Source organism: Chelon labrosus, assembly GCF_963514085.1.
Source record: "Chelon labrosus genome assembly, chromosome: 17".
NCBI classification, from domain to species: Eukaryota; Metazoa; Chordata; class Actinopteri; order Mugiliformes; family Mugilidae; genus Chelon; species Chelon labrosus.
In genome coordinates this window covers 6,790,931-6,813,502 of record NC_140350.1, presented here as the reverse complement: position 1 = coordinate 6,813,502, position 22,572 = coordinate 6,790,931, and the positions used below count along the sequence as shown (strand labels likewise).

General features: G+C 41.5%; 2 protein-coding genes across 7 annotated transcripts in view; both read left to right on the top strand.

Annotated features, from left to right (window-relative positions):
* Positions 1–10,691, top strand: part of ncor1 (nuclear receptor corepressor 1) — a 49,203-nt gene extending 38,512 nt beyond the window's left edge. For 3 of the 5 annotated variants that reach the window (XM_084565155.1, XM_084565158.1, XM_084565154.1), the window contains 21 exons: positions 746–822; positions 924–1,086; positions 1,168–1,293; positions 1,384–1,467; positions 1,561–1,811; positions 2,045–2,354; positions 2,612–2,839; positions 3,069–3,269; positions 3,690–3,851; positions 4,560–4,781; positions 4,892–5,027; positions 5,245–5,723; positions 5,931–6,044; positions 6,420–6,568; positions 6,682–6,893; positions 6,971–7,114; positions 7,324–7,469; positions 7,596–7,649; positions 7,744–7,938; positions 8,035–8,208; positions 8,323–10,691. In XM_084565155.1, the coding sequence (XP_084421281.1) occupies positions 746–822; positions 924–1,086; positions 1,168–1,293; positions 1,384–1,467; positions 1,561–1,811; positions 2,045–2,354; positions 2,612–2,839; positions 3,069–3,269; positions 3,690–3,851; positions 4,560–4,781; positions 4,892–5,027; positions 5,245–5,723; positions 5,931–6,044; positions 6,420–6,568; positions 6,682–6,893; positions 6,971–7,114; positions 7,324–7,469; positions 7,596–7,649; positions 7,744–7,938; positions 8,035–8,208; positions 8,323–8,522 (3,827 nt within the window). In that variant the 3' untranslated portion in view covers positions 8,523–10,691. The remainder of the gene's footprint in view (positions 1–745; positions 823–923; positions 1,087–1,167; positions 1,294–1,383; positions 1,468–1,560; positions 1,812–2,044; positions 2,355–2,611; positions 2,840–3,068; positions 3,270–3,689; positions 3,852–4,559; positions 4,782–4,891; positions 5,028–5,244; positions 5,724–5,930; positions 6,045–6,419; positions 6,569–6,681; positions 6,894–6,970; positions 7,115–7,323; positions 7,470–7,595; positions 7,650–7,743; positions 7,939–8,034; positions 8,209–8,322) is intronic. The other 2 variants (XM_084565156.1, XM_084565157.1) reach the window with 2 other exon arrangements.
* A 556-nt stretch (positions 10,692–11,247) lies between these two features.
* zswim7 (zinc finger, SWIM-type containing 7) lies at positions 11,248–22,572 on the top strand. 2 transcript variants are annotated; one of them, XM_084564592.1, is made up of 5 exons: positions 11,248–11,514; positions 12,872–12,893; positions 13,799–13,901; positions 18,043–18,147; positions 19,913–22,567. In XM_084564592.1, the coding sequence occupies exons 1-5, from the start codon at positions 11,439–11,441 to the stop codon at positions 20,021–20,023; spliced, it is 417 nt and encodes a 138-aa protein (XP_084420718.1). In that variant the 5' UTR covers positions 11,248–11,438; the 3' UTR covers positions 20,024–22,567. The 2 variants fall into 2 exon arrangements, with proteins under 2 accessions (XP_084420718.1, XP_084420717.1); XM_084564591.1 differs by lacking the exon at positions 11,248–11,514 and adding an exon at positions 11,557–12,361 and having other exon boundaries at positions 19,913–22,572.

Here is a 22,572-nt window from a genome sequence, read left to right as displayed (position 1 = left end):
ACCTTGGCTCCAATGTTAGCAGACCTGAAATGCCACCCTAAAGTATATGTTAAGTATAAACTTTAAGGAGACATTTTGGGAGACTGAAAAAGATGAGTATTGATGCAGCATAGTGCAAAGAACACAGTCTGGTGCCGGACAGTTAAGTTGCATGGTTGGTAGTGAGGTCAAGTCTGTGTTGCAGTGCCATTTACTGCTCGCACTTGGAGCCCAGCAGAATCTAATCTATCAGAATCACTTGTGGCTACTACTTAGTAAAAATGACATTGTGATGCTTTAAAGTATGCTGCATACATTTTCAGCTGTTGCGAGGACTATAAACGCCCACACGACAAAAGACATAACATAGCAATTAGAATAACACAAATACAGTCAACATAGCACGACTCTTTCGCGTTACTCTAAAGTGAAGCACTACTCTGAATCAAAAGAAACTTTCCTTGAAAACAAACATACCATACCCAGAAAAATGGCAACTAACTGGGGTGCCTGATTTTAAAACCTTTCCGGACCCTTTCTCTAGTTTGCAGAGTCTCACTTTACACATTGTATCACATTTTTGCAAAAAGGCACTCCTGTTGATGGCATTGCTAAAAAAATATTACAAATGTACTCTTTGTTTACAGAATCAATAAAAACGTTTTTCTGAATTTAAATCTCAATTTAAAACTGATAAAGTCAATCACTTGTTCCATCTCTAATACCAACTGCAAGTGGCCAATCTCTATTTTTCCTCTCTCTGTAGTTCAGTCCGTACAGGACAACAGAGGCAGCACAGGGAAGGTCAGTGAGGGTCTGGCTTTCAGAGGATCTATCACTCAGGTAATCAATGGGTGTTGTTGTTGTTTTTTGTTTTTCCTGGGCTGATATATATGTCTTTTTGATATTTATGTTACTTTGTTTTTTGCTCTCCCTTAAAATAGGGCACTCCTGCCCTGCCCCAGTCTAGCATTGCTGCTGACCTTCTGAAGGGCACAATCACAAAGTTAGCCACAGAGGACCTGAGCAGCCCAGACAAGGCCAGAGCAGAGCAGATGGGTAAAGTCATCTATGAAGGCAAGAGTGGTCACATTCTCTCCTATGATGGTAAGTGTTTAATTATTGATATCTGTTGTGTATTTCTTCCCCAAGCACACAAACATGACCATATGTTTTTATGTCTAATAGCTATTAAGAACCCCAGGGAAAACACCCGCAGCTCCCGAACCAGTCATGAGCTAAAGCGCACTTATGACATGATGGAGGGACCCATGAGCAGAGGACACCCTGCCAGGGACGGGGCTCCATTTGAGGGTACTGCTTGTGTGTCACTCACTATACTGAATGAGTCCTGGTTTGTATATTCTTTATCAGTGTGTGATGGTGCTCAATTTTTTTTTTCAGGGTTAATTAGCAGAGCCTTGCCCAGAGAAGGTCACCATGGAGATTCTAAGGAAAGACCACTGATGACTGGATCCATCATGCAAGGTAGCTAACTGTAAAGCTTGCTGCATTTCCAGAAGTCATTCAATGTCACTGTTAACATCAAGCAATCAGGTGAATACTTTCAAATCTTTACAGGAACGCCTAGAACTGCTGCAGAGACTTATGAGGATGCCATGAAATACGGAAAACAGATAAAGCGAGAGAGTCCGCCGATCCGCTCCTTTGAAGGGGGCATTGGCAAGGGCAAGCCCTATGAGGGAAGCAATACTATTAAAGAGATGGGACGCTCTATTCATGAAATCCCACGACAAGACCAGTCTGGCCAGGACATGTGCAAGACCCCTGACCTGACCGACAGGAGGATTTTGGATGGCTCCATATCTCAGGTTAGACAGTCAGAGTTGTGAATGGCTGACTAGAATTGTCTGACAGCATTAATATGACATTTTTTACACTACTCGGTAAACTGCCTTATTTTTGAGTTTCGTTTGACCTTTTTTTTATGTTGAATATAATAAATGTGTAGCATACATGCATACAAAGTGAATATAACCATGAATGTCTATACTGAATTGATAACTAATCTGTTGTGGTTTAAACCCTTTCATCCATCTATCAGATTCATTCTCTGAACCCGCCTACCATCAAACACAATGTCAAGTCCCTAATCACCAGTCCCAGCAAGCTTCCTCACAGCATGCCCCAACTTGAGGCCATGGAACGAGCCAAATACGAGGACAGCAAGCCAGTACGGCACACTTCTGTGGTAAACTCCACATCTGTCCTGCGCTCCACACACCAGGAGAATAGCAAATCCCAACTTAGCCCAGGCATGTATGAGGACGCCAATGCTCGCAGGACCCCTGTAAACTACAGCACACACAATCCTGTGTCCAGAGGTTCACCCATGCTGGGACGTGGTCAAGAAGGTATATTCTACCATCAATTTATTCACAAACTGTTAGACTTCGGGTTCTCAACTGTTCCTTATAGTGTAATTACTACAATTATAGTTTATCAGACAGAACTTAAGACAAAATTGAATTAAATATTTATCCTTTTAAACAAGATTATCTTATTTGCTAGAATGAGCATATTATCAGTAAAACGTAATGCAGTATCACAGGCATTAGATAAAATTGTTTAATATGATATTAAGTCATGTGTGTTCTTCTGTCTCGTTAAGGCGGTATGAGCTCTGCAAAATCTGCTGCACATGAAAGAAAGAGTGCCATGACCCCGACACAGAGGGACAATGTCCCAGCCAAATCCCCAGTGTCAGGTGGTGACCCTGTAGCCTCTCATAGTCCATTTGACCCCCACCACCGGCCTGTTGTTCCTGGAGAAGTGTACCGAGCCCACTTGCCTCCGCATCTTGACCCCACCATAGCCTTCCACAGAGCGATGGATCCTGGTACAGTGTTTAAACTCTTTTCACCTTTTCCACCATTAAGTATGAATAGAATAATAATATCCTTGATTCTCTGAAATGTGACGAAAGCAGCCCAGGCCTTCTAATTAATAGGCATCACGTTTCCAGGATCTTTTTCAGCCGTTGACGTCAGCAGTGGTGATCGGTATCTGTAGGCCTTCTGTTCATATATTTTGTGTTCTTTCTTTTTTTTTCTTGTTCTCTGCTGCAGCTTTTATGTTCCCCAGACAGCCGTCCCCAACCGGCTACCACAACACCTACCAGCTGTACACTATGGAGAATACGCGGCAGACTATTCTCAACGATTATATCACCTCCCAGCAGATGCAAATCATCCCTCGGCCTGACATGGCCAGAGGACTGTCACCACGGGAACAGCCTGTTGCCATCCCTTACGCTGCTGGAGCTCGAGGTATGGCCCTCCACTAGCTGACTCTCTCTCATCTGCCGCAACAGGCAGGTGAGGGACTGCAGTATGCCGACTGTGTGCTTGTGAAGTAGTGGCTACCTTTTCCAGACGCCCAGAAGCAAATGACCTAGAAAAATTTTGCTAATTTGCTCTTTATATTTGGGCTGCAAGTGATTTGGCAATTGACACTGCTCAATTTAGCTGGGTATGGTCATCCTAGCTCCATTTGTGGAGTGGTTGCCTCTTACAAGTTGACTTCTATTCCACTCTTTTTGCAGCCCTTTTCCTTACGGATCAATCTGTATTTGGGAGCACTAACAGATGAAAGTGATGGGTTAGAGCTAACTGTATACGGTGTTCATACATTCAGAAATTGATGGATCTTGTTGTTCACCGTTGGCCCTTTGCTTCTGTCTGTAAAAGGGATTATTGATCTAGCCCAGATGCCTCCAACTATCCTGTTGCCTCACCCTGGGGGAACAGGTTCTCCCTCTTTGGAACACCGCCAAATCGCCTACCTCTCTGGAGCTCAGCCCCCTTTCCCTCCTAGGGCTTTCAACCCAACCTCCACCTCCATGTCGCCAGGTGAGGACCCCTCCCTCCCCCATCCCTACACCTCGTGCTCCCTTATATTCCTTGCCACAGTCTCCCTGTTCCCTCACTCCTCTGCAAGAGTGCAGCCTTGCACTGGCCTAAGGTGTCAAAGGTCAGTTCTGCCTGTCTGGAGACAGAGGAAGTGTTACTGCACTCGTGTTGGGAACGATTTCATACATAACTCTCTTGACTGTTACACACGAATTGAGTGTGTCATTGTGGGCACAGAAAAATTGCAATGGAAATATATCCATTTATACCTGATATAGCTTTGACGTTTTTATGGCTGTATTTGATACTCTGCTGTGTCTTTTATTCATGTCATTCATTGTATAAACTCTTAATGTAGAAAGCCTTGAAAACCTGGTGGTGAGGTCAGTCAAGCGATTTAGTCTCATTGTTTGTGTTTTGTTATTTTTATCTTTCAGTCCGGTTAAGATTAAAAACTTTTCATTTGATAGCAAAGTTCCTTGAATAGCTCAAGTGACTTTGCCAATAACACAGCAATGTAAAACCCTGTATTGTCTGAAATGGTAATTACACTTCTGGAACCGAATTGTACAATTACAATTCTGTTTTGGATTAAGAATTTGTCAGCAAGCCTCATATTTCTGCAGGAAGCCTCATCCATCATGTGGAGACCACATGAGTTGTTTGTTTAAAAATCTTGTATATGTGTGATGTCCTTGTTTCCCACAGGTCACCCAACCCACCTTACTGCTGCCAATGTGGACAGAGAAAGGGAGAGAGAGCGGGAGCGAGAGAGGGAGAGGGAGAGGGAGCGTGACCGTGACCGGGAGCGTGACCGGGAGCAGCAGGAGAAGGAGAGGGACAAGGAAAGGGAAAGGGAGCAGAGAGAGAGGGAGCGGGAAATGAGAGAACGAGAACGGGACCGAGAGCGAACCAATGAATTCATCCGAGGTGATTTTTTAAATTGCTGTTTAAAACTGCAGTACAGCTTTGCAAATGGTGCTCTTTAGCTCCTTACTCTGAAATAGTGTTACAGTGTTTGGATTCTATGTGTACATAAGGTGGACCAGAGCAGCCAGTCCGACCAGGGAGTCGAGGTTATCTGCACTCACCTTCTCCCTCGCTCAGGACACAGGATGTTGTGGTCCAGCAGCGGCCAAGCATCTTCCAGGGAAAAAGCGTCATCACCTCTCTAATGTAAGCTTAAATCAACTTAACTCTGTATTTACATAAACACACTTGCCGCTCTATTTGTGTACATGTTTTGGGTAACAATCATGGTGTCGCCACTGTGTGTGTGTCAGTTGTTCCTTAGTTATGTCAAAAGTCTGGTCATTAGTTCAACATATCCTACAAGTGAACCCATTCTTCAGAAAATATTTTGAATGTTTTTATCTCTTTATTTCCTCCTTAGGCCTCATACAGCGGTAGTAACATCAGTACAACAGAGTAGCTCTCGCCACACTTCTGCAGCTGATGCCTTGGCTGCATTGGTGGATGCTGCAGCCTCTGCTCCACAAATGGACGTGACAATGCCGAAGGAGAGCAAACACGAACGGGATGATGACATGTCTTCATCAGCTGGATCTCGGAGAGCACCCACCATCTCTGAACAACAGCAACAGGAGGCAGAAAGGCGATCCCTGCACTCACCATATGGTGCTATGTCCCTGCCAGGGGGTAAGCCCCATCCAGCTTACTCTGAGGGTCCGGGTGTTGGAGTTAAAGAAAAGGGACCACAAACAAAGTCCCGCATTGAGGAGGAGCTTCGGGCTCATGGAAAGACGACTATCACAGCCGCTAGCTTCATTGATGTCATCATCACTCGTCAGATAGCCTCAGACAAAGACTCACGGGAGCGAGGCTCTCAGAGCTCTGACTCCTCTAGCAGCTGTGAGTGTGTTGGTTTGACATGCATTCTTTTTCAGAATTCACATAAGCACACAGAACAACATAGTGTGATAGCTGACAATGGAAATGCACACGTAGTAGTTAAACTGAAAAGTTCAATTCTAAGAATTAAACTTTTTGGTTAATGATTTGACCTTCATGTTTTCTCCTTGACATAAATAATAAAACTTGTCCAAACTTGTCCTGCAGTGTCATCCAACCGATATGACAACACTAGTGCAGCCATTGAGGTGATTAGTCCTGCTAGTTCCCCTGTCCAACCCCAACAGGACAAACCAGAGGACGTGCAACAACAGGCACCAGGTATGAAGGCAAAAACAATGAACAAGCAAATTAAAGCAATGTTTAGTTTATTCAGATATTATTTAAATAAAAAAAGTTTAATGTCTTAAGTTTATTTGTGACAGGGGTGGGGCAGATTTGGCAGCGAAGGCTAAATTTAGCTGTGTTTAGTACACATACCATAACTTGAATGACTTAACCCACTGACCTTGACATTTGAGACTGTTAGGCAGCGTTTCTCTGCACCAGTCTAATCACTAGACTACACTTGAAGTTATTCTTGTCACCTGCAAGCCAATGTAGCTCAGTTATTACTGGCACAGAGCCACTAGCCGTATTCTCTGGATCCATGCTCTCTAAGACAACAATGCTCTGTCCCTGGTTAACCTTCACCAGTTGGCATGCGGGCCTACGACATGAGTCGTTACCGGCCATCGGTGGAGCCACAACAGTCGAGTTCCCAGCAGCCGCCCTCCTCCCAGGCGGACAGCTACTCGCAGGTTCCGAAAACTCACAGGGTCATGACATTGGCAGATCATATTTCGGTAAGAAGTGCTGGAAATGCTGTTTTGTATTAGAAAAGGTAATGCAGCGCTTGAACCTGAATTACAAAAAGCACCTAACTAACCTGGTTTTCTGGTCACTCCCTGTAATGCAGCATATCATAACCCAGGACTTCGCTCGGAATCAGGACCCTCCCTCATCCTCAGCTTCTGCCACATTCCAGAGTGTGGTGCCACCCGTGTCCTCGTCAGGTCGAGTCAAGGTGCCCAGCCGCTACAGTCCTGAGAACCAGGTCCAGGCCCCACACCACCAGAGACCCTCCAGCAGAGTTTCCCCAGAGAATGCCAATGACAAGTCCAGAGCCAGGTATGTTGTGTCTGAGATTATTAGTTGTGTAATTATTACCCATTACTTGTCTAACATTTGCAATCCTACCTATTCAGGCCTGGTAAATCTCCAGACCGAGGAGGCAGGCCAGTGGAGAACTATGAACCCATCTCTCCACCACAGAGCTACCAAAACATGGACAAACAAGAGGCTAGTGGACCTCCACCCCAGAGACGAGAGGCTGACAACACAGAGATCAGGTACCACATCTGCTTGATCATTTGTAGTATATTTATTTACTACACACCGCTGACGTTACCAGTGTATTGGGCAGCAAATCAGTTTGGGTTGTTTGGATGCCAAAAGGGAGAATAGCCCAGTGTGGTTGAAACTGTCATGCCAAGAGTTTGTTGCTTGCCTTAGTTTCCTTGTGTTTTACTTTTTTTTTTGGCCCTTTGTGTGGTTCAAGGAGTGACTCAAGGTCCCCAGGGAGTGTCAGCTATCTGCCTTCCTTCTTCACCAAGCTGGAGAATACCTCGCCGATGGTGAAATCCAAGAAGCAGGAGATCTTTCGTAAGTTGAACTCCACCTCTGGTGTCGGTGATTCTGATGTTGGTAAGTGGGTCTTCTCTTACTCTTTGTGTTGAATAAATTTCCCCTACTTTTTCTTAATGAGATCATTAAGCATGTGTTAGGACAACATGACTGTATTGTTTCGAACACCTAATTATTATCTTACAGGAAATGCTCAACCAGGCACAGAGATTTTCAACTTGCCTGCTGTTACCAGCTCCAGTAAGTAGCAGTGGCATTCCTTTAGAAATGTCACCATTCATGCTCTCTGAGGTTTCCTTTCTCACTGTAAATTTTCTTGTGCTGTGATTTGTAGGCAGCATCAACCCCAGGAATCACTCCTTTAGTGACCCAGCCAGTAACCTGGGCTTGGAGGACATCATCCGCAAAGCCTTGATGGGTAACTTGGAGGAGAGACAGGAGGAGCACCAAGGAGGGGCAGTTGCCATCAACAACCCACCCGGTGCAGGCAGTGACACCCGGCAGGAGGCCAGTCCATCTCCCAGCATGGGTGGGCAGCTATCACACAACAGAAGCTCATACATTTATACAAGAGACCTTAAGATCAATATGTTGTTTTACACTTTGTGATTGTTTTAATCTAAAGGAAAGCAGAAGCAAGGCAAAGCCAACAGCCGAAAATCCAAGTCCCCTAACCTGGGGCAGGCCTATGCTGGAGGGGAGCGTCCCTCGTCAGTGTCCTCTGTCCGCTCTGAGGGAGATTATCACAGACAAGCCCAACCCCAGTGGGACCCATGGGATGAACGACCCTCATCTACAGGTGAGCTGTCAGCGTTTCTACTGTCAGGAAATACGGCCTTCTCATGAAATCAGACACCTCTAATCAGTGTACCTACTGTTTGTCACACTTGTTCTCTTCTTCATCTCTCCCCAGGACCCATGCAGTTCCCTTACAACCCGCTAACTATGCGCATACTGAGCAACACGCCACCCACCTCCATAGCTTCACCTGCTATACAGAGCCAGCAGCAGCCGCAGCAGCCATCCCAAGCTGGAGCCCCGGTGGCCCAGCAGCGAGTGTGGCAGTCTCTGCTGTCAGAGCAATATGAGACCCTGTCTGACAGTGACGACTGAGCCCTGCGTATTATAGCACCCAATAACCCCAATAACCAGAAGAGAGGCCTGTGCTGGGGCTTGTCTGTTCACCCTCCCCCCTCCCAGAACTAACCTCGCACATTTGCGAGTGGAACATGTAGATGGGGTGGTGTCTTTTTATTTTATTTTTGGTGCTATGGCGCCCCCTGGCTCCCTGGTATAAGCAGCCACCTGTGACAGGAAACGCTCCCTTGAACAATGCTTGGTTTTGGTCTGAAAGCACTCACCAAGTCTGTCGGGGAAATAAAAAAGAAAAACTCGACTGAGGGGATGACATGAGCTATAATAAAGATGAAGAACTTATTATGTAAAAAGAAACAACATAAGAAACTATTTCTGAATTTTCTTTTGATTTCTGTAAAGATATACTTTGTCTTTAAGAGAATCAATGTATGTAAATAGAGTAACCTTTTGCAGTGTTTTTCTTAACTTGATTATTTCTTATTTTAATGTCGCTTTTAAATTGATCCACTTTAAATGGGAAGAGTAGGGGTGTAATCTTTGATATCACAGTTGGTCTCTCCCAGTCCACCCCAAACCCATGTCACCTTATACAAACTCAAATATTTTTACCATAGCGATGCTAAGAGAGACTGGACCTGTGGTTTGTACTTGACCGTGAGTGGAGCACAGAGATTGTGCCACCCTGCGCACCATCCACCAAGCACCACCAGAGCCTGAACATTGTGGACATGAGAAGACAAAACAAAACACAGACTAACATTTCAAGCAGCGCTGATATCTGATGCCTGTCTTCGTCACACAGTGGAGATGATGCATGGATCATAACTATCGGATGGTAGAGATAACCTCTCACCCCATTCTAGGCATAGACATGTCTTCGAAACAAGTTGAGAACACTGGTGTCATAGCAGAAAGGTGAAAAGTCTGATATAAGCTTAATTTTGCCAGAAATGATATCCTTATGACTACTCCTGGACCCCGTCTGAATAATGAAAGTGAGCCAATGTGTTTTTTTTTTTTGTTTTTTTTTCAACAGAGCTATATGTTCTGCCACATGTAGCTGTCTCTCTGTCTTTTCCGTTTCCAACTTGTCCAGAATGATTAGCTCTGCAATGTTGTCATGGTAAAAAAAAAAAAAAAAAAAAAAAAGTATGTCAGGAAGTTTTTGTTTTTTTGGATGCTTTTGCCATGCCTTGTGACTTGAGAAAGAAGGCAGCTTTAACTAATTTTCTCAGAGATATACGTTGGTGTTTGATGTTTGTATTTGTTTATGTAGTCCCTCTTTTTTTTGATACTGTCCTGACAAAAATCTGAACTCTGTAACTTGTCTTTCCATTACACAAAAAGACAAAACTAACCAAACCTAAAGAATGGTCTGCACCATTGTTGCACTTTTTTTGCTTTGTAGCTTTTGACAACAAAAAGCATACTACCTGCTGTGTAACTTATTCATCCTCCAGCCCAGGAGTATACTAAGATTTGCTTTAACTTTTCCCACCACTCACAGAAATCTGGATGTTCTGACTTCCTGTCTTCTTGTTGCTGGTACATGATTTGTTTCTTTCGTGTGACACGTGCATCACAGTTACAGTTTTAAAGTGTATGGTACCGTTAAATGTCTTGAGTTTGCTGTCATGGTTATTCAAAACCATGACCACTTAATCTCTGCTTTCATGGTCAATCAACAGGCATAAAGCTTTGATAATGAATTATACTAGGTCAACATCATAAAAAATATATTGCTTATTTGCTTTTTCAGCTTTCGCTCTGCACAGTTAACAAATCCATTCTTCTCTATACTTGATTCTTCCTCGCTTCCTTTCATTTAGATTTTGAATCTTTTGTCGTAGCGCACCGTCAGATTTTTATTTTCTGTAATTTTCAACATCTTTGTAATTCATCCTGTTTAGATGGGATGTTATGTGTTTACAGACGCAATGACAAAAAAAGTTTACAAACTTGAATCTTAAGGAAATCCGACATGAAGCCGAAAAAGAATTGGAGCATCTTTTCAGCTCTCTATCAAAGTGGTGACTTTTTTTGTCTTTTTGAAATTGAGACTTGAAAACCCGTGTATCCTATGATGTTGAAATGCAATGTTTGTATCGCACAATGTCTCTTAGTAGGCTATTACAAGAGTTCAGACCAATCAAATAAAGTGGATCAGTTCTCCACCACTGAAAAGCGTTTAGGTCCTTAATGGGTGTCCAATCATTTTGCTGTCCTCTTGTTGTTTTTGATTGCTCATAATTCTTGGTCACCGAGGTGTACCAAATTCACTTTAGAGGTGACTCTGAAATAAAAATTTTATTTCAGAATTAATGCAATAAAAAAATAAAACAATGAAAGAATAATTTTCCAAAGAATACATAAAAATCTTGTTATTTTGCAAGGTGTGACTTTTATATTACTCAAGTTATTCTCAGATTTAAACTGAAGAAGTTAACTGGATTACCATTAACAGAATTTTTAAAAAAATTAAATGGAAGCCCATTTACAATTAAAACACTTATGGGTTAGAGACATGGTTAATGTAAAATACAGGTTTTGCTGCATGATTGTGAACTTTTTTATGTTTATATTTATATATTTTTTAGTTATAGCTAAACGTTATGACCTTAAAGTTTCCCTGCAACAAAAAAAAAGGCTGATCTAGTGTGAACTGTTGTCAACTGATTGTTAATTTGTTAATACTATTAATAAGATTCTAGTATAATCATAAATTAATTATATTAGTGATTACAGTCCGTGAATATGCATTTATGTATATGTGAAAGACGATATACGTGTACAAAAACAACCAGGACCTTCGGGCAAATGGGACAGTTGGATCTATTTCGGACTTTTATTCGACACCGGAAGTCGTAATATTTTGATGGGCCCTTATTGGCTGGAGAAGTCGGAGACTTCCTGAAACACAACGATCTGAAAATGCCTTCATTTTTACCTGCAGTGGCTCAACAACTTTTCCGAGATATCAAGAAAACATACCAGGAAACGTCCCAAAGTAAGACTAGAGTGATAAATGAAGTTAAATGTTAATAAACGACAGTGGGTCCGTGGTTAGTGTTACTGTAAAGGTGGCTAGTAGCATAGGTTATGGTAGAAAGGGGCAAACTCGCCTAGCTTTGTAAGCAGACGTAAACTTACCTATTTTCTGGAAGTTCTTCTGGAACTGGTCAACTTTCCGTTTCAATTAATTAAAAAGTTGCCTGCTTCACTAGGCTCCACGGCAACGTTAATGCAGCATTTAGTGTAATTTGACATAGACACAGCACTGTAGTTACACATCTGGCCTGTAGGTGGCGCTGCTGCAACACAGTATTAACTAGTCGGTTAGGGTTATTACAGAGCACTACAGCTGAAAAGATAGTAGTTTTCCACAGGAGACATTTTGACTTGACATAGTTGGGTATGCTCAGGTGGTACCCATGATATCAGCTTTGACCATGTTCCAATGATATGTCCCTGTAAGTCAAAACAGAAGCAGCTGAACAAATTTGAGTCATCATACATTAACTGGAGTTGCTATGATAAAGACTAGCAGTATTTACACTTTTCCAACCTGAAAAGTCTGACACAATTTGCACATCGTCAACTTTGTAACTGGATTCCCACGTCAGTTATTGAGCAATAATTGCACACAACCTTTGATCATAGTTCGCCAGGACATTGAATCTGGGAATGTTAGCCACGCTAGAGACCTAGAGCAGTTATTTGTATGTTGTCCATAATAAAGGCTACAACCTTGTCACACACTACTTTCCAATATTGCTTGATATCCAGAGACTTCATCCCCAGTATCTCACGACATCTCTGTTTATTGTACCGTGACCAACTAGTGTTGGCTTCAGGTAAAGCTGATTTATTCTTCTTGAAGACATGCGTGTGCAACTTAGAAAACTTGACACAGAGCCAGCCTGAGGCAAGGCTTCACCCAAGGCCTTTGCAACTGTTTTAACTGTTTTGTACCTGTATTAATTTAAAACAGACTTGAACCTGCAAATATATGATGACCAGCTTTCTTTTCTACCTTCCACTCTATTGCTAACACCTTATTTGGACACCGAACTACAGAAATGTTTAATCAAAAAGTAGCAGTACTACAGTTTAAAAGGTTGTTTTGCTGAGACACTCATTATCTAGGCAGAGCTTCCGTGTGACTGTGTAAATGTTCTGTTTGTGTACATATTCTAGCTTCATCATCAACACAGAAGCAGTGTTTGTTATCTAAACAGATACCCACCAATGCAGCAGCCATGCTCTCCAGTTATTTCTCTGTAGCTGCTGATTACATTTGATTGCTGTTAGATTAGCTGTATTAAGTTTTTACATCTTAAGATAATGCTTTCTTCTTTTTGCAGTTCCTGATGACCTACTAATTGCGTAAGTATTCATTAACTTGGACACATTTACTTCCATCACAGTCATTTCTAACTACCAATTACAGTTCCTTTTGTTGCTTCCTGAGTGGGAGGGTAGAAACCATACTAAGAAGTGAGGCGTTTTTTAAAATTTTTATTTTTAGAATCTGGATTTGCCCATGTCATAGCACTATCATACATGATGCAACTCTGTTATCTTATCTAGTGAAAATGATTTGAATTACTGAGTTCGAAAGTGTGTTCCCTGCCTGTGTCTACCCAGCAACATCCTGTTAGTCAGGAAGTCTCTGGTTTAGGGACTCGCCACACTCTATGTTTATTCATTTTTTTATATATATTTGACTGCTAGCTTCTGTCAACATGTTGAGAGGCATGCGAGTGGTTGACGCATGTTCATTATTTTATGTGTTTTTTTGCATCTTTCATTTGGGATTTTTTATACATGCAAATAGTAGAAAAACATAAATTTTTAGATTATGGTGTAGTTGAATAAGGCTTTTTTAGTGAACAATTAAACACTGTTTCAAGGTCAAAAACAAATCAGGCGAGAGATGGGTTACAGGTCTCCAGTGTATCGCAGGGCTAACACAGAGAGACAGACAACCATTCACACTCAAAACTACGGCTAATTTAGAATCACCAGTTAACCTAACAAGCATGTCTTTCGACGGTGTGAGGACGCCGGAGTACAGGGAGAGAACATCAGCTATTAATATAACAATATTCTACCAATATTAGCACTAAAATACAGCTCCTTAAGAGTCTGACAAGCGGGCTCTTTAACAATACGCTTCCTCAAGCACAGATAGAAGACTGTAATGTCTTCATGTAAATCATATTTTATTTTTATAACCTACTGTTTTGTTCATTAGGAAGTCTTAATGTTTACTTCCTCGTGTCTTACAGGCTGAAGTTTGTCTTCGGGTCTTGTGCGTTACAGGCTTTGGACTTGGTCGATCATCGTTCAGTCACCTGCCTGTCATCTCCCAGTGGACGCAAGGCCTTCCAGGTCTGTCATGTATCTGTCAGCACACCACCTTTCCAGTCAGTAGACCTGCTTGCATAGTCACATCCATTAACAACCACAGTTCCACAGTAAAACAGTTTCTAACAGTCATGAGTTACATGACTCTTCTGACTCAAACTATTAAATGTCAAAAGTTAAATTGCCCCAGTAACTAGATAATATTAAACTCTAATTCCTTTGAGTTCTGCGTTGATGTTAAAGCTCTGGCACATTTAGATATGGCATTTTTAATTTGTGGAAAATTGAGTCTCTCAGATCACAGTAAAAAACGTTACATCTGAACAAATTTACTATTAGAACTTTTAGAAACAGGAAGTGGTTCAGTATTGAGTTCTCAAATCTGCAGATTTTCAAAATTACTTCACTAATAATGACGTAATTCTCATGTACAGTAGTGACGTCTTACCAAAAAGAAATATTACTCCATACTTTGAAAGCTGAGTCATGCTGTCCTCAAAGTTAAAAGTTAACCTCAGTAGGATGTAATGTTCCTTGTGGTGGGAGAAGCAAAGCACTCCACCAAGGTTGTGGTCATTGTGCCCCAAACTTCCTGTAAACTCCTTCAGGCTCCTGTAAAAATAGTTTATTGAAAGGGACCTTAAAATACAATGCAGCTAAACAAAGACATGATTTTTTTTCTTTTGGGACACTTCAAGAGTTTTAATTGTTTTTCTTGAAATCCCCTTAAGGCTGTGTGACGTTTGTTGTCCAGCAAAATTATACAGCAAGAAGAGAAAAACACAAATAATTAGTGACAAAATGTCATTTCAATCTTGCTGTCTTTTTCAATTTAGAACTAAAACTGGCAGCTTGCCATAATGTCTTAACATATCTAAAGTTCTGTGGAAGTGACAGAAGTCTTAATTGCTGCTGGGTGTTTGCAGAAGTCTGAACCTGTTTGAAGGTCACATGTCACTGTTTGGATTTCATTTCTGCACACAGATGCAGATCAGCCATGGATGAAACATTTTGGGAAGTTTATTTGCTCACTCACCAAGACTTAGATGTGAGGCCTGAAATCATTCTCATGTTTGTGTGTTATAATTACAGTAAGAAGCTCCAACCAGCAGCCACATCTTAGCTTAGCATAAAGACTGGAAAGAGCTAACTCTCAGCATACTAACAAATAAGCATTATCAATTCTCATTGTTATCCTGTGATCTTGACCGGTGAGTTTTAACTCTGCAGCGATGCATTACGTAGAGGCTGAACCCTACGCTGTCTGTTCAAATGATGAATCGAAGCCATGCTACAAATATTTAGCTTACACTGCTTTCTCACTCTTTTGATTTAAGTCCGATGATGAGTACTTCAGATTTTTTTCAAGCTTTTTCCACAGTAATAACTGAAACCAGAATGTGGCAGGCATGACATTAAGATGTCATTTTAGTTCTTGACAAATGTTATCTGAGACTGGACCTAAGGCTGTCTGTTTATGCTCAGGATAGATTCTCTTTGGGAAACGTGTGACAGCACTGTAAGTTAGAAGAACATCATTAAACATCTGGAACAGAGCGCAGCCAACTATGACATTTTTAGGGGCTACTCATTTTAAAAATACAGCTGCCCCGCAATTAGTCATTCACTTTTCGAGAGTTCATAGAAATTTCCTGTAAGGAGAGAAGAGGATAAGAAAGCAGTTCTCACCAGAAAGTAAAAAGACAATCTGATGTTTGACAATACTGAGTATTCACTGACGTGCGTGCCACATCCGCGCTGTGACAGAGACGCTGAAATAGAAGTTATTTAACAAATTCCGCCTTTTTTGTCATTTCCTGTGACGATTTTGTTTACACTGGACACAATTGAGTTTCTCGTGTTGTCATGGCAATGCTGTCTCCTGTTTCTTCAAAAGAATGAATAACTCATGAGAACTTGACCTTTTACTGCTGGGATTTTTCACCCTGTCTCATTCCTAATGTTCAGTGACCTTTTTCAAAAGGAAAGGTGTACCGACACCTTTGAGACAGGAGTCGTGACTAGTATATTCTAATTGTTAATGAAACCTCAACTGTATAATGGAATAGGACTCCTAACAATGATTATTTTTATTATCTCTTAGTTTGCCAATTGTGTTTTCAGTGAATTCATTGTAAATTAAATAAATCCCTTAAAATTAAAGAAGAAATTTCATCTTGACTTCACAAAGTGTTGTCTTCAAATGTTTAGTTTGATGTTTTTCATCTGTACCTGCTTGAAATTAATCATTTATTATCAAACTTGGGGCAGACTATTTTTAGTGTGTCATTATTTTAATGATCTGAAGCTCTTAACATGGACACTATGGATGACAACTTTGTACTCCTTTACGCAACAAAATATGGAATATGGAATATGTTTGCTCGATATAGCTGTCATTGGACAGTATCCTTTTACTCTGCTTAGATTGTATTTGACATTACTGCACTGAATGCCCTCATACGTTGGTAAAAGCAGCAGGTGAGATGATGCTTTGCTAATGTACGTGACTGCTTTTGAAGATTGGCACAAATTATTTTGAGTTGGAATTAGTTGACAAAATCAGTCTCCTGACTGGAATAATATAAAATATCACATGTTAATGGCACTAAGATGCATTTAAAGTCAACACACACAAGACACAGTTGCATCGCAAACCACTGTAAAAAACTAAATGCGCCTAATCAGCGTTGACTGGTGATGCAAATATCAAGCACACATGGGCTATGCATTTCAATGACTTCCTGAACCTTTAAAGCTCCCAGTGCCCTATTTGTGCTGTGGAACCAGCAGACAGTGGGCTGTCCCAACTCCTGATCCTCTGGCCCGTGATGCCTTCCTGAGAAGTATTCCCGTGACAGCCAGGATGTTAAACAGAGACAAAGCCACAAATTTGCTGAGCCCTTCACTCTCGCTGGTCAATCTGAAGTGAGTAAATGACAGCTCTTGATGTGTAGTCTTTGCTGGAGAAATCTGGATCGTGCCAAGCAGTGGAAGCCCACAGTTTGTTGTGTCTTTTGATGATATTTGCAGCAGCAGAGCCACATTATCTATGAAGCCAGCAGAAAACAGAAGGAGCCCATGTGTGAGCTGGTTTTCAATGAACTTGGCTCTTCAGAAACTGTAGCGGTCTGTGGCTTGGTTCCCACAGTTGTACTGCTTCTATCCTCATCATGGTGTTCATGGTGCTTTATTCGTCTGTACCGAGGTGCTTTAAGTCCATGTGATTGTCTCTTTTGTGCCTTATTTATAATGAAGTGTCACAGTGAACAAACGAGGTGTTTTCAGTTTTGTAGGTCGTAGGGAAAGGTAATTTATTAAAGCTCTGAAGAATAATGGGGCCTGCTCTGCCATCTCGGGATGCATTAGTTATTGTGAAGTGTCAAGCTAATCCACCGACTTAATGTCCTCATGTGTCGTCTACATGACGACGACACTTAAATCACTGTCTCAGTCTGGGAGTGAGTGCTGGCATCGTGGGCAGGCCTTAGCCAAGGCCATTAGATACTCTATACAGATTGTTTAAAAATGCATCATTTCCACCTCGTCTACTCCAAATAACTGATGTGAATGACTGGTGGATTCATCCTCACCTCCAACCCAACCACCATTCTGTCACTTCTATGAAACATTCAAAAGGAGAGTCCTCCAAAAACACCACCCAGTATTTTCCTGTAAATCTGGACTGTAAAATCAGAATGTGAACGATACGCACTTGAATCTGCAAGCTGGAAATCCTTGCAGAGAGTTACAGAAAAGATTTGTTTGCCTCATGGCTGGGCAACATCAGAACCACATGAGGATTTTATTATACAGAGAGATGGACGTCAGTTACAAAAAGAGGCAGATGTCCTCTGAAATCTTCCTTCTTCTGCTTCTCAGAGCTCAGTCGTGTCAGAACCCGTTGAGGAATATTTGGGATGCAGCGTGAAGCAAGTCTTGCTTCATGCCTGTCCACTCTTTCGCTTTCTACTGGTGCTCCTCGACTGCACCACACACACAACTGCCAATAAAAACAGATCTGTTGTCATACCCAATTGGTGAATCCCCTCCCTCCTAATAAAACAGCTTTTACTCGCCTATGGCTGTAATCTTTAAAAAAAAAAAAAGGTCACAAGCTTTGCCATGTATTTGAATGTACTTTACATGCATTTATCTGTTGCAGGTAATGGGAGGCTCGGGGCGTTTGTACACTTGCTTCCTGTCCTGTCACTACTGCCCTTGCCCTGCCTTCGCCTACACGGTGCTACGCAGGAATGAAGGCCTGCTGGTGAGTCTCCTGTTACATACGTTTCAAGTGCAATGGCAGCAGCATCATGAGTGAAAAGAACTGGCATTGAAATCTCCAAAAAGGTGTTTGAATGCTCATATAGCAATATATTTATTCTGAAATGCATCAGGTCATACTTTCCTTATCTAACAAAGAACTACAAGAGCTGTGTGAACTGATTAAATTATATTTAGATCTTTTTAAATACTAGATAAATATGTAGTGTGAGCCTTCTGTCTAATTTTTAATATTTCCTATTTGACTGATCTTGAAGTGTAACATCTTTTTCGAAGAATATAGACTGAAGTATTTTTACCTGAAAAACACACAGAGGAGTTAGAGGAGACTATTTGTAGCCTGAGAGGTGAAACCCAGGGCATGGAAAATTCCAAATAACTTAATAAACTGTGCTTTAACTTATTTAGAAAAGTCGGAGAGACACACCCTTTTGTGCCCAGTGGAAATTACAATACACTCTTGATGATATGTAAAAGAAAATCTACATGCAGCCTCCTGTTGAAGTTTACATGAACACAAACCCAGGAACACACGTGTACACATTGTAGACAGTGGCATATTTAAACACAGACCTGAAATCTGTTTCACAGTCATTGTGTCCTGTCAGTCAAGTGTGTATCCTAGAGAAAACCTTTGCCCAGTCAAGATATACAAAGCACACATCGAAATGTGTGGAACAGATGTATTGTGGTCAGGTCATGTTTTTGTCTGGTCACTGATGGGCGCCTCCCTCCAGCCGCTCCAACTGGCTGTTTTGGCTCCGAATGTTTGTGAGCAAATGACCTCCTCTCCTCCTCAGACTGTCAGAAAGACTTGTTTCCCTGGAGGATGCTGCTAAATCAGTGTGAGAAACAGAACTGCAGCGGACCGTGGAGACTCCCCATGAGTGCATCACTGTTATCATTCCCCATGAAAACACACAACATAGATACATAAAATATTCCTGACCTCCTCTACCCCTCCATTAACTTTAATAGCCGATTAAAGGAAGATGAAATTGACTTATTGTTGCTGCATATGTGCAGATTTAGACGCTGACGTAGCTCTTCCATCCTAAAGACAAAACCATTAAACACACAGAGATGAGTGTGATGGTGCAGTACTCCTCTACTGCTGCCACTGTTCAATCTGCAGACCAGATCCATACTGCTAATACAGTATATCAGAGGTCAGATAAAGGAGCTTTGCCACCAGCAGCAGTTGGCAGTCGACAGGAGAAGCTAGGACACCCTAGACCCGTCCCTTTGTCCTGTTGAGTTTACGTAAAACACAGATCCACATGTATGTTAGTGTGGAGGAAAGTTCATGCATGCAGTGGGCTGAGGGTGAAAATAGGTCAGAGACTACCATGTTAATATAGATAATAATGAGAGTGTGTTCAGTGACTCACTAATGCAGAACTGTGCAGCTCTTTGTTATTCAACCAAGATTAGACTACCAGGTATTCTTCTTCACACAAATCCATTTGGAAAATAATACACACCTCCTCATTTATGTAAATGTTTATAGTTTGATACAAATACTGGAAATAGTTCTGGCATTTGCTTTGTGACTAATCCTCTGAATGAGGATTACTCAGTGAAGTATTTTCAGCAGGTCAGAGCCAACTGGGCCATTTCTAGTCTGTTTATATGAGATCTTTGACTTTCAATTACTGCAGTGCCATTACGGCTTCATATCCGTGTCATTACTCACACTGATGCTGGAGTCCATGTAATGAATCAGCGTCTACGATCTTTTCTCTCAGTGCAAACACGTCCTGGCCATCTACCTGTGTCAGGCCATGGCTGTGACTCAGCAGGACAGTGTGTCCGATCAGCAGATGTCCATGCTGCTCAGCGGGACGGCAGCACTTTGACAGAAGGCGGACCAGCTCACCTGCTCCCACGGGGACGTACGCTGGGACATTCAAGGGGACATGCATGAAAGCTGATGTTTGAAATGGACAGTTTCTTTATTTGTTTCCAAGGAAATGACATCCGTTCACTGAGTACAAACAGTTTACCTTTTAGTTTATTTTTATCTGAAGCTGCATCAGTCTGGGAGCCGGTGATCATTGTCATACTCAAGTGAGAATTTCTCCAGTGTGTCATTTGTAAATAGAAATTGTTTTAAAAAGGAAACACTAGGAATAAATACTGACCTTTAACAATATAAACATTGCCTTTATTAACAAAATAATTCACCATACATACAGATTGCATCATGTTAAATAGCAGTATCAGTTGCAGCTGTAGTTTTCTTGAATGGACAACAGAATGGCCTCTGGAAAAATAGAACATTAGCTTGAGCACAGTGGATGTTTTTCCTGATTAGTAGCGACACTATAGCACACTGACAGATAGCTACATCGGAATGAAAGGCAGGAATGTTGAACTCCATCAGCTCGTTATTGTCCGTCTCACCTTTGAAGTTGAAAAAGAAGGCAACAGTTTGACATCAATCAATAGCTTGTAGAAAGCTGGACACCTACAGTACTTATTGTTACACTTCAGTTCACAAAGACAGTAATACAACATTACAGTGCAGATACAGTATAGATGTCTCCAATGGAATGTACTACAACATTGGCACACTCCTGTATTTTAGCCCTTGAAGTTAGTCAGGGGTGGGTCACTGGACACGAACAAATGAGGGGAGATGGTGATGGCAAGCGCTCAACTTAAGAACTCTTCAACACAGCATAATTCAACACCAACAGTGAGGCGCAATAAACAGGAAATAATCTAAAATGTCAGTGCAATGGTTTCATTTGTGTAGTGATGACCGGCCTTCAGCTTTTAGTTCACGCCAAATCACAAGGATCTTTTTTTTGTGAAAGTTCAACAAGAACAACTATGACATTAACTTGTACTCTTCTGTGGAAAAAAAGTGTCAGGCGCTTTAAAATGTGATTCATGTTTCACTGTGAGCGCCATCAGACAAAATTCCCTTAGTGTCACATACTTCACTTCTCTCTCTTTTTTCCGGGGTGGTTGGAGAGAGACTTGAAAGCTCAGTTATATCCGATACAGTTTTGATTAAAATAAGGAGGAAAAATGTATTGTTTAGCCAGATGAAACAGCTTCTCTCAGTTCAGCCAGTGACTCGTGGAGGACTGACTGAACTAACAGGGCTTCAGGACCCCAGCTGAGACTATTTGTGGAGTGGGGCTGTCAGCTTGACTCCTAAGGCAAGTGACATTCATATGCACCCAGATGAATCAGAACTTTGTAGGCTACTACATGAATGTGTACGCCAAGTTTGATGGAGGAGTAGTAATATCAGTTGCACTGATTTGAAGTATCATGTTTGAAACTGACTACTTTCGCAATGTGGCTCATATAAAGCAGCTGAAAACCCTCTGCACAGCCATGTTCCTATAAAGCCTACAATCAGTTTCCCACTTCCTGAGCTTTTTCCTTAAAATAGAAATCACATATAAATGATATGAAGCACCAGCGCAGGTGTGTTTTGCTCAACTAGTTCTTCTCTCTGGGTCTGCGTGACAGAATCGTAAATGCTTCCTCTGGATTGCAGCCCCAGGGGTCTCAAGATAACTTTGTGTTCTCTGTGGCTATGATTCAAAGAGGAGGATAATCATTCATTTTCTTTTGTTTATTTTTGCATTTTTCCCTTGCTCTTTCAATTCAGTCGCTTGTGACTTCCACTATGTAGGAAAGTCTATTTCTGATCCCTCTGCACGCTTTTTAGGCTTTCCGCCTCCACACAAATTGCAAACACTGGCACTTAATGGAGTCTGGAGCAGCAGAGGACATTAGGAACGTCATCTAATTCTGGATATTGATATGAAGAACACCACAGTGCCACCTCTAAGGCCACCTCTTACAATTAAAGCTAAAGAAAATCTTCTTTCTGTATATTGAGCCTGTGATGTGAATTAGCATGAATTCATTTTAAAGGTTCACGAGTCAACAATAACCACGGATAAAGAGTGCTGCTACTGTACCTTTTTAGGTCCACAAGCACAGATCTAACCAAACAACGCTTTTTGATCTCTACATTCTCAAAGACAAGGTCTTGTAATAAATAAATTATTAAACATTGGCACCCAATGTTGACGATATAAAATAGCAGGGCACAAAAGAGGAGTGTTTGCAGTTGTAACAGTGTGAGTTCAGAATGATAAATAGCATCTTAAGTTTGGATCCTGTTCACAGTCCCACAAATCCAGTTAGCTTCAACATGTTTTTTGAATCCTTCACAATACAAAAGTAAGTTAAGACTATTGAACATTTCACTCCTTGTCCCCTGATACTCGGCACAGTTCATAAATAAATGTCCACATTCGAGACGCGTCTGTCATTGGTTCATCTTCACATATCATACCCTTGTTCTGTAAACATTATAAATCTCAGTGAAAAGAACATTCAAGACTGAAACGACAGGGTTGACACAAATAATACT